This window comes from Pongo abelii, chromosome 15 (genome assembly GCF_028885655.2).
Source record: "Pongo abelii isolate AG06213 chromosome 15, NHGRI_mPonAbe1-v2.0_pri, whole genome shotgun sequence".
In the NCBI taxonomy this organism is placed as follows: domain Eukaryota; kingdom Metazoa; phylum Chordata; class Mammalia; order Primates; family Hominidae; genus Pongo; species Pongo abelii.
In genome coordinates, this window is record NC_072000.2 from 76,757,845 (window position 1) to 76,770,118 (window position 12,274).

At 41.4% G+C, this 12,274-nt stretch overlaps 1 protein-coding gene across 6 annotated transcripts in view; it reads left to right on the top strand.

Annotated features, from left to right (window-relative positions):
- Positions 1-12,274, top strand: part of RGS6 (regulator of G protein signaling 6) — a 641,289-nt gene that overhangs the window by 571,269 nt on the left and 57,746 nt on the right. For 5 of the 6 annotated variants that reach the window (XM_054529656.2, XM_054529657.2, XM_054529659.2 and 2 more), the window contains 1 exon segment: positions 1,374-1,484. The exons of the other annotated variant lie outside the window; for it this stretch is intronic. In XM_054529656.2, the coding sequence (XP_054385631.2) occupies positions 1,374-1,484 (111 nt within the window). 6 annotated transcript variants of the gene reach the window in all.

Below are 12,274 nucleotides of genomic sequence, written 5' to 3' on the forward strand. Positions count from 1 at the left end.
TGCCAGAAAAAAAAAACATGGAGTGGTGCCTTCAAAATTCTAAAGGAAAGAGATTTTTCACCTACTCTTCTACGTCTAGCACTATCAGTCAAGTATGGAGATAAAAGCATTTTCGGATTTGCAAGGATTCTCATGCATCCTTTATTAGGAAACTGCTAAAGGATGTGCTTCAACACAATCAGGGAGTAAAAGCAAGAGATAGACATGGAATCCAGGAAACATGGGCTTTTCAACACAGAAGCGAAGGAAGTCCCAAAATGATCATTTTCCATCAAGTCTATAGAGCAAATGATCCAGTTTCGAGCAAGAAGACTAAAGACTTCAGGAAAGAGGATCTCTGGGCAACAAGAGGACAGAACTGCTCAATTATTTGATGTGTTTAAGATGTAAAAAAATGATTGCTAGATGTTTTACAGGTTTGTTAAAACACTTGCTTGGAAAAAGTAGTATGATATTTAGCTCGACAGCAAACAATTTTTATCTAGTTTAATAATGTTACACTGACCATTAACAAAAATTGTTACACAAATCTATTTGGAGGATCATGTAAGAAAAGGTGGGAGTTGAGGACTGGTGAATAGAAAGATAAATTCTTGTCTAAAATAAAATCAGGAATAGATATAAAAGCATATAATTTAGAAATATATAGGTAACTTTTAGAAAAAACATAAGGTGGAAAGTAGATGCCTTTCTGAGAAGGGATGGGAGGAAAAAATAATTGCTTTTGCATTTTTAGTATATATAATCTTTGGTACTATTTTATTATTCTAACTATTCACATACATTTTGATAAAAATAAAAATTAGTCTAAAATAAATTATGTCAGTCTATAAGATCAACATATCTATTAGATCATAATTATAACTAGAAAAATTAAGTTGCTTTTTTTGGAAAAAATGCTTATGTCTACTCCTTGTGGTCTGCTGGTATTTAAAAGTCTTTATCATAAGAAAGTCCTTCCGCTGGGAATGCTGAGCTGGCAGTCCGGTGGAGCTGTAGTGTCTTTTGTGTGTTCCAGATGCCTTGAGAATCAGTCTTTGTGGGAGGGTGGAACACAAACAGGTTTGACCAGTGTATTAGTATCAGTAAGGCTAGCATAACCAGGGAGAGATGCACCAAGGTTCAGGTAAAGAGTCAAGTGGGGAAAATGCATGTATATATGATGGCTGCAGCAATGCAAAAATGGCATGTTCATAATGAGAAGGAAATAAGGACAAATGAAAACAGTTTGATGTGTCAGAAGTGGGAGCGGAAATAAATTTTTTCCTTTAATTTAGAATTATGTGAAGACTGCTATAATGTTTGTGTAAAACAGAATAAAGGGGTTTTCTAAGGAAATCAGTGGCATTCTTTGCTCTGCCTCCCTCCTGCAGTTTAATTGCCTACACGGAACAGTATATGGAATATGACCCTTTGATAACACCAGCTGAGCCATCCAACCCTTGGATCAGCGACGACGTTGCTTTGTGGGACATAGAGATGAGGTAAAAAATGTTTTAAGGTTTGGGAATGGGATGAATGTAGACAAAAATCCATGAGATCATGAGATTACCTTATATTCTATCTTAATTTGACATTTTTTATGGCTAGAACAGAAACCCCTCAAGTAGCGTCCCGGCTGAGTTCTACTTACAGTTTCTACCTCCTTATGGCTTTGATTTGTGCATGGATCCTTTGTGGCTTCCCTCTGACCCTTTGGATATCATGATAACTGGGACAGTCCCTCACCATTCCCTAGTTCTGATTGCTGGAAGAAAAGAATCTGTTGTTCCAATTTTTTTTCCTGTTAGCAACAATAATGATAATAGCTGGCAGGTATTCTGCATTGGCTACATCCTGCAGTAAGTGTCTCTCACTGAATCCCCTCGACAGGTAAACATTACTATTCTCAGCACTCAGCAGGTATGGAAACTGAGGCACAGAGGAATTAACGAACTTGCCCAAGGTCATACTGCTAGTACGGCAGTTAGGACTAGAACTCAGGCAGAGGGCTCCAGAACCATGATTTCATTACTCTGTTCTTCTGGAGTAACTGCCAGCAGCGATTCCAGCCAGTTTCTCCTTCCCTGTGAGGGAAGCCAGTGTGTTTACTTAAGAGGGGAGGAACCAAATCCCAGAGGGACTTGGACCACTTTCAGAATTACAGAAGGAAACACACAGACAAAGCTAGTGTGGCGTGCCTTCGCACACCCTGCACCTTGGCTGGATGAATTTTTATTTCCGTTTTCATGTCTCTATCACTCTCACATTGTCTTTCACTTTTGCTCCTTTTCTGGCTGCTTTTCCTGAAATGGAAAAAATATTATAAAAATAATAAAAGTTGCAGATGCTCATTCTAAAAAGTTCAAATTATCCAGATGTGCATAAAGAAGAAAATGCTCTCTTCCTCCGACCTGATTTCACCTTCCAAAAAGAACTTTTGTTTATAGTCTAATGTTGTGGTTCCAGAGTGGACCAGAGCACCCTGGGCACTGCGGGGAACTCACAGAGTTACCACAGGATAGTCCAAATTTTTTAGGGAAACACAGTGATGGTTGACACATGCCAGATACTGCATAAACTACTAGCTTAAGATGGTTCAGTTTCAACATTAGAGCACATTACATCCCTTATGATGATACACGTCTTTACAAATCTGGCTTTTCGGAGAAGTCACTGTGATAAAAAGCAAGAACTGCACAAAAATTAACATGGAATAAGAAATAGGGATGGTAAGTTCTAATCTAGTTCCAAAATTTAAGAAAATGTGTAGTGCCCAATAGGTGCATATTGTAGTTATTTAAGAATGAAAAAAAAAGTTTTCAATTTATGTGTCTTTCAAACAGCTACTAAGTTGTTAGAATACAAATACATATTAAGTTGATTGGTCCTAGCCATAATAAATGACACTGTTAAGTATTTCTTTTGGCCCAGGGGCACTGTGAAAAACTTACTGAGACACTAAGGGTACCATGAGCTCAGCAAATTTGGGAACATCTGATTTAGTGTCTATTACTTTGGATTTTTATGCATATATAACATTCTATCCTTTTGTATAATTGGGTTCAATATATACCCAAATATATACATATATATATATATAGTCCAGTAATTTTTAAATTAACAATAGGTCATGGCAGTCTTTCCATGTAAACACATATAGATCCACCTTACTCTTTTTAATAGCTACATAGTATCCCCTGGCACTGGTGAAGTAAAATTTATTTTACCAATCCCTGGATCATAAATATTTAGTTTATGTCCTCATTTTTTGCCACCATAAACAATGATTCCAGGAACATCTTTCTACACAAGTTCAATTATTTCCTCAGTATAAATTTTCCAGGAGTAGAATTCCTAGAAATGGTATGCATATTTTAATTTTAGTTCATAGGTCCAGATTCCTCTTGAGCAAAACTGTAACACATCTTTTTCATTCCCTTAGCTTAAAAGTGCCCATTTCCCCACATTCTTAGCATCCCAAGCATCATAAATCATTTTGTCTTTGCAAATCCAAAAGGTTAAAATAATTCTCATTTTACTCTTTTGTTTCCTTGTTAATATACTTGAGAATCTTTTCACATGATTATTAGACAGATTCTAGCAATATGTTTTGCTTTGGATATTTGGATATAAAACAGTCACATTTACTTTAATCATATATTTTGTCTTTTTCCTGATATATTTCTGAATCTCATTCTTTGTTCCTGTTTCTTTTTCTCTTCCCTGACTTTTACTTTATTAATGTTATATTAGCTTTGTAAAAACCCTAGTTTCTATTCTAGCTGTATTAACTTTTAAATGTTTTAATTAAAAACATCATCGATTTAAACAAACAAGAGTGAAGTATATAAAATAGTGAAGTTACCTTTGCCTCCCTTAAATCTCATTCTTCCCAGAGGTATGTTAACTTGATATATTTTAAACCAACATTTTTGAACTTGTATTTCTATGAACATTTAAAAAATAATTAGTATATAGTATGTATCTTCTTTCTAATATTTCTGATGAGCCTTAGGTAGTTCCTTCTAAGTCAAGAACTTAACTCTTTCTTTAACTCAGGATTTTTTTTCTCTTTTTTAAAAATTATTGCTGCTTTTTTTTTCCATTCTATCCTCACTTTTCAGGAAATCCTTTTTTAAGAAGTCTGGGCCTCTGGGATGCCGTTGCTACATCTCTTATATTTTCTCTATTATAATTTCCATCTTTTAGTCTTTTTATTCTATATTCAAAGGATACAATTTCCTGAATTGCTCTTCAGAATCAGTGCTGTGATTTTCAGTGGTGTCCATTCTGTGATTTTATATTTTAGAGAGTTTTTCTTTTCCCACTGAGTGTTGGGAGGGTGGTTGATAATCACGCTTTTCATTTCCAAGACTTCTTAATACTTCTTGGACTGTTCTTTTCTTAGTAGCCTGCTCTGTTCTGTTGGTGTTTATCATCTTAATCCCCCTTGAGATGTGATATAGATTTTCTTCATAGTTTATATTTTTTCCATATTTTCATATCTCCTCTCTATTTCTGCCACTTAGTTTTATTTGGGGTTATTCATTAGAGAATCATCATTTCTGGTCATTGTTTCATTCCTCTGGTCACTGCTCAGAGCAGTTCATTCTTTTTGTATGCCCAGCTATTTGGAAGACTGCTCATTTTTATAAATGAAGGTCTTAGCTTTCAATCCTGCCATACATTAGAACCACCTGGAAGTTTCTAAAAAACTACTAATGCTTGGTCCTCACACACAGCCAATTAATTCAGAATTTCTCACAATTGAACATTTTTTTTAATCTCCCCACACTCCGGGAGATTTAGAAAGTCTAATGTGCAGCCATGACCTAGGACTCTATCAGTAGCTGGTGAGGGTGCTCTCAGTGATGGTATGGGCCAATGGTTCTAAGCCATGCTGTGCATCAGAATCACCTGGGCTCCTCTTTAAAAATACACGCGTACTGGGGTGGCTCTGGGCGTCTGCATCTTGAGCAAGCACCCCAGGCATTCTGAGGCACACCACAATTTAAGAAGTCCTGGTTTGGTTCACGGAGTTCCCCAGCAGGCTTTCCCCTGAGCAGTTCACACAAGAGCAGGGCTGCACCTGAATGTATGAATGGATGGGCATAGGTCAATTGCCAAGGTTCCCCTCTGGGTCCTGGGTATGTGGTCCAAGAACAGATTAAAAGATTGGGCCCTCTCGTACAGTGAGACAGGTGGCGATGGGAGTCTTGGGGAGGTAGACCCCCACCCTCCCTAGTGTGACATCCCTGCAGCCAAGTGTTCTACTCTGTGGGTCAAGCCCTGATGGAGTTTCTGATGTCTTTCTATTTCCTTGCCACAGTACTCCCCAACAAGTCTACTCTTCTCCCTCCACTAATGGGTCTTAGGGGAACCCACTTGGATCTGCAAAAGCCAATGAGAGGTGGGGAGAAAGCTAGTGTGTCTTTAAAGTCTCCCTGGTTCCCAAGATGTTTTTTCTCTGTGTGTGTGCTGTGCTGGCAGGAGCACAATCCTCTGGCCTTACTGTCCATATGAGAAGCTGGCCAGGAAACATCCCCCTTAACTTAGCAAACCCTTTGGCCATGTGGAGCCTGTTCCATGTTCCTGAGTTGCTTCCATATGCCCTTTGTCTGATGCCCACCCACTGCCTCCACTTCCAATCCCGCTGCTCAGAGCTTGGGGTTTTCCAAGGCTTCTGTTGGGGACACTCAGCTATTTTCTTCTCTGATGCCTCCACTGGAATCGTAGGCTGCTGTCAATCAGATATGTCACAAGTTCAGTCTATCTGCTTCGTGCCTTTCTGAAATTTCTCAAAGCTCTCATCTGCTGATAGGAATTTTTTTTGCCTCTACATACTATGTTTAGTTTTTTTGCTTTGGGTTTTTTTTTTTTTTTTTACTTAACTGAGCTCCGGGCTCTTGCCTGTTGCCTCCTCCTTGGCCACTTGTGCCCCAGATCCTCACATGGCTGGCTTCACTTCTCATTTAAGTCTCACTCAGCATTGGTGTCCCTTCCTCAGAAGGGCTTTCTGTGACCACCAATCTAGAGTGGCCACCTCATCCCTCTAGCTGTTCTATATCACATCCTTGTCCTGGTTCCCCTTCTAAATAGAATGATTTCAGCGCCTAGGCCTATCTGGTGCACAGTGGGCACCGTGTGGGCTGGAGGGAGGATGGATGAATAAGTCATTCTTTATTTGATCATTTCATTGGTATTTGGGAAAGGAGGAGAGGCAAATGTGTGAACCTAATTCACAATGATAAAATGAACTTCCTCTTTTGTTCTTGAAAGTCAGCAAAGAAGTATGTAATCATTTAGGAAAATGGGGTCTCATGGCCTATTGATTTATTCCAACCTATTCAGCACTTTTTCCCCAAGGAGGTGCTACCTGCCCCCTACTACTCATGCCCTGGTTCTACTCCTGTTGTTCTAGCTTTGACTCTGAACTTCATGTCTAACCTAGGACAGCTACAGTGTTCTGTCCACTTACAGGCAGAATCAAGTGTTCAGATACAAGTGAAAACGAAGCCCTGTTTCTTCTCCCAACAGACTACTCCTACCCACTTAGTTGCTGGCAGTGATGTTAGGAAAAAACAGAGTCTGGAATCAGTGCCAACATCACACTTCAGCCAAGGGATGGTTTCTGTCTGCAAAACAAAGGCTGAAGATGACCAATAAAATAATTGAGTCACTTTCTCTCAGTTTCAGTTTAATTCAATACATATGTATAGTAGTCGACTATGTGCTGTGTTCTGAACAAGAAGGGCTCTCAAGATACCACATGTAGCAAGGTAAATAAACCATGCTATCTTACCATCTGGCGCCAGAACTCCTCCTGGCTTGGCAAAGGACATTAAGCCACTTGGGGCAGAAAGTAAGGCCCAAAGGGCAGAGGGGTTGGCAGAGACTCAAACAACAAAGGGAGAGGGTTGTGCTATCCTGCTGAGAAAATGAGACAAATGTATTCTCTGTTCCTGAGAGGGGAGAACTAAGGGCAGGGGAAAGCAGGGGAGGGAGAGAAGCCAGAGGCCAAAAAAACTAGGTCTCTGCGCAAGGCCAGGGAAATGCCTAGCATTGAGGTGACCAGGGACTTTTCAAAAGCAGGAATGTCTAATATGTGGTTTTTTAAATAGTAGGCTGCCAGGAGGTGCAATATGTACCCACTTTTCAAGACCCTCAAATTCCTGTAAGGCCCCCACCCTCCCAAACGCTTCATGAGAGGAGGGGTCTGGTGGGTGTGGGTGAAGGTTTGTGGGAAACGAGAGACAGTGAGAATGAAGGACTCCCTTAGGAATTCATGCCAATCTCAGGTGGGCTTTGGACTTCACTGGGCTGGGTGAAGGGGTCCAGGCAGGCTCGTTATGATTTCCAGGGCCCAGGATGTCACCGACAATGTCTAAATTCTGCAAGGTGGAGAATATACTGTGTCTGCCGTGGGGAGGTTACAGACAGCCAAATGGAGGATGGCCATAGCAGCTGAATAGAATCATGGACAAGATGACATAGGATATACAATAAATAGCAGAAAATTGTGCTTTAATTCTTTCTCCTTCTCAGACAAGCTATTCGATCTGGAAGTCCAAGGATAAGAAAGTTATATTCAGAGGGGAAAAAAAGGCAGCTGTTTTAAAGGATGGGCAAACTACACCTCAAGTTTATGCAACATAGTGAGCTGTGATTGCACCACTCCACTCCAGCCTGGGTAACAGAACAAGACCCCTTAAGAAAAAGAGCAAAATCTGAGAAGTAAAGTTTAATTAAAGAAAATAGTGATCGCCAGGGCTTCTCATTGAGGAGAAGTCAGCCAAAAGTTGCCAGATGACATAATTCTTTATGTCATCTGAAAACCACCAGGAGAGTGTCCCAGGGATGCGTATCTAAAGTATTTCTGGTGGTGCCACTAACTAGATGCTGGAGTCTAGTGAAACCTGGTGTTGTCAGCAGAATGTGGTTTGTGATTTGCTCTCTCCACATGACTTCAGTTTAGCTCTCCCTTTCTGCTGGATATCAGGCACATGAGCAAAGAGCTACAAGGAATCTGGCTTGTCCAGCTTGGCCGTAGGCATTCACTCCCAGCCAACCTGACCTGCTGAGAGGCAGAGATCATGCCTGAGCTGCCCATGCACAGTGAGTTTGACAGAACTATTAATCCAGGATATTAGTCAAGCTCCTTTCTTATGGTGGTGGATCTCCAAATATGGCCCCATTGGTGCCTTCCCTCTTTACATCAAGTAGGACACCAAGACCAAACCAGATGAAAAGAGAGGGAGCACCTTTTTCCCTCTCTCAAACTATTTGAGAACCAGTAATCCAGAACCCCTGTGGTGGCTTCCACCTTGGTCATTTGAAATATTTGCTCTTGAGACATTCCTTCTTGGAATCCATCTGCCATGCTTGGAGAAGCCCAAGCCATTGGAGAGGCCATGTGCAGACAGTCTGGTCAACAGCCTCAGCTGAGCTCCTGGTCAGCAACTAGCACCAGCTGTTAGGTGATGAGCCCTCCTGGATGCACAGCTCAGTCAAATCTCCAAATAACCCCACCTCCAGCTGCCATCCAACTACAACCATGGAGCCCCAAGTGAGAACCACCCAGTGGAGCCTAGTCAACCCATAGGAGAGTGAAAGAGACTAATAAATTGCTTTTTTAAGCCCCTGGATTTCAGGATGGTTTGTTACACAGCGTAAATAACTGGGCCAGGCATGGTGGTTTATGACTGTAATCCCAGCATTTTGGGAGGCCAAGGCAAGTGGATCACGAGGTCAGGAGTTTGAGACCAGCCTGGCCAACATGGTGAAACCCCGTCTCTACTGAAAATACAAAAATTAGCTGGGCATGGTGGCAGGCAGCTGTAATCCCAGCTACTTGGGAAGGCTGAGGCAGGAGAATAGTTTGAACCTGGGAGGCGGAGGTTGCAGTGAGCTGAGATCATGCCATTGCACTCCAGCCTGGGTGACAGGGTGAGACTCCATCTCAAGAAAAGAAAAGAAAAAGAAGTAACTGAACCACTCTTCATTGGAGTATTCAGGACCCTCAGGTTGTTCTTGAGGTATTAAATACAATTATGATTGTTCTTTAGTAGCCTTGGCTCTAAGATGGGGACATTGGATTATTTTCTTTTTAAGGAACTGCCTTATTTCATAATTTTTCTAATAACTTGTCTTAGTCTGTTCAGGCTGCTAAAGCAAAAATGCCATATACTACATGGCTTGAAAACAATAGAAATTTTTTTTTCACAGTTCTGGAGGCTGGGAAGTTCAAGATTGAGATGCCACAGATTGGGTGTCTGCTGAGGGCCTCCTTCCTGGTTCATAAATGGCTGGATCCTCACATGGCGGAAAGGCAAGAGAGCTCTGGGGTGTCCTTTTATAAGGACACTAATCCCACTCCACATGACCTAATTACCTCCCAAAGGCTTCACCTCCCAAAACCATCACAATGGGGGTCAGGATTTCAACATGTAAATTTGAAGGGGAACACAGACATTCAGTCCACAACATTCTACCTCAAGATCCCCAGAATTTATGTCCTCTTGCATGAAAAATACATTCATTCCATCTCAGTATTCCCCAGAGTCTTAACTTGTTCTGGCATCAATTCTAAAGTCCAAAGTCTCATCTAAATATCGTCTAAATCAGATATGAATGAGATTAAAGATACCATTCATCCTGAGGCAAATTCTTTTCCAGCTGTGAACCTGTGAAACCAAACAAGTTATGTGCTTCCAAACTACAATGGTGGGAGAGGTTTAGAGTAGACATTTTCATTCAAAAAGAGAGAGAGAGAGAGAGAAAAAATAGGAAAGAAGAAAGGGGTAATGGGTTCCAAGTAAGTCCAAAATGTAACAGTGCAAAAAATATTAAACCTTAAGGCTCTAGGAATAATTCTCTTTGGCTCAATGCTCTGTCTTTTAGACCCACTGGGGCAGCAGCCCCACCTCCATAGCTCTCCTGGGCTGGAGTCATACACCCATGGCTGTGCTGGGCTGATGCTGTGTCTTCCAGGCCCATTTGGGTGGCAGCATCATCCCCACAGCTTGGTGGGATGGCCCTACAGCAGCTTTCTCCTGGGGTCTCTATGGCTTTCCCAGGCTGGGGTTCCTCGCCTGCAGCTCTTCTGGGCAGCCCAGTCCACCATGGCTCTGCTGGGTGCAGCCCATATTGCAGCTTTCTGTGGGGACCCCATCCCAAGTCACTGGGCAGGAGCATCCTGATCTACCTAAATTGAAGAGATGAGTTGATCTTTTAAAACTGTTCTGCTCTCCCACCACATGTCCATTGGACTCTGGGCCTATGGTGCGAGTGGCAGCCCTGATGAACTCTGAATTGCTTTTGAGTAATTCTTCCACTGTCTTGAAGAATATTTCCTGGATTCTGTTGAGATGACTCATCCATACTAATATACTTATCAAACAGTCACTTGGCCACACTATTAGTGGTCTCATTTTTTGCAATATGAATAGACAAAGAATTTATCAGATCTTCAGGTTCTGGTTTCTTTTTGTGCTTAACAATTCTGTCTTTAAGTCACGTTTTACTATAAGTAGTCAGGAAGAGCCAACCTGCACCTTCAACTCATTGCTCAGAAATTTCCTCAGCTAAATATTTAATTTCATTGCTTGCAAGTTTTACCTTTCACAAAATACTAGAACCAAATAAAATTCAGCCAAATTCTTTGCCACTTTATAACAAGGATCAACTTTTCTCCAGCTTCTGGTGATATATGTCTCATTTATGTCTACAACTCATCAGAATGGCCTTTACCATCTATATTTCTACCAATATTCTGTTCAGGATTATTTAGGTATTATCTAGGAAGATTGAGGCTTTCTTTATAGCTCTCCTCTTTTCTTTCTGAGCCCTCACCAGAATATCCTTTAAAGGCCTGGTTACAGCAGTTTAGGTTCCCCTCCCTTCCCCTCCCCTCCCCTTTCCTTTCCTTTCCTTTCCTTCCTTTCCTTTCAAGATGGAATCTCACTATGTCACCCAGACTGGAGTGCAGTGGCGGGATCTTGGCTCACTGCAACCTCCACCTCCCGGGTTCAAGCAATTCTCCTACCTCAGCCTCCTGAGTAGCTGGAATTACAGGTGCCCACCACCACACCCAGCTAATTTTTTTTTGTTTTTTTTTTTTTTTTGTATTTTTAGTAGAGACGGAATTTTGCCATGTTGGTCTCAAACTCCTGACCTTGTGATCTGCCTTCATTGGCCTCACAAAGTGCTGGGATTACAGGCGTGAGCCACTGCACCCAGCCAATTTAGGCTTTTGCTAACATATATCTCAAGACCCTTCCAGCTTCTATTCATTACACTGTAAGCCACGTTCACATTTTTAGTTGTTCATTACAGCAGCATCCCACTCACAGTACGAACTTCTGTCTTAGTCTGTTAGGACTGCTATTACAAAAATACAGACAAAAATACAAAAAGACTGTGTGGCTTATAAACAATAGAAATTTATTTCTCACAGTTCTGGAGCTAGGAAGTCCAAGATCAGCGTGCTGGCAAATTCAATATCTGGTAAGGATCTGCTTTCTAGTTCATAGATGGCTGTCTTCCTGCTGTGTCTTCACATGACAGAAGGGAAAGGGAGCTCTCTCTGGTCTCTTATAAAGTACTAATCCCACTCATGACCTAATCACCTCCCAAATATCCTGCCTCCTAATACAATCACGTTGTGGATCAAGATTTCAATGTATTAATTTGAAGAGGGACACAAACATTTAGTCCTTAACATAATTCTTAAGTGTTTTGAAGAGGGCTCATATCTTCCCCAAGTCTTAGTTTAGATATTGAATGAGGCAAATGTAGTACAAGGCAAGGTAACAGAGTGGAAAAAAAGAATAGGCTTTGGAGACAGGCAGTCCTGGGATCCAGGTCCAGGCTACCACCTACCAGCTGTGTGGCCTTGGACAATCTGACCTCTTTTGAACTCTGGATGTTTAAATACAATGTCAGCCTCCCTGGCTTATATTAAGATTTAAATAGGGCACTGTAAGGAAAGCTCCTTACACCATGCCTAGCACTATGAAGCTCCTGCAGAAATGAGCATTGATATAGACAATTGCTTCCTTTGAATCTGGCTTTCTTGTCCTCAATTTGATAGCTTTCCTCCATCTCAATCTGATCCCTGATTCCTGGGATTAGCAGGAATGAAAGACAGATACCCTTGGAGAGCTTTGCTGTGTGTTGGTTTGGGCTGTCCAGTGGGACGCAGGAACTTGGTAAGAATGATGAGGCACGGAGGACAAATAAGAGTTAGAAAAAGGCATTCAGCTAGCGATTAGAAAACACTGTCAGGATAAGG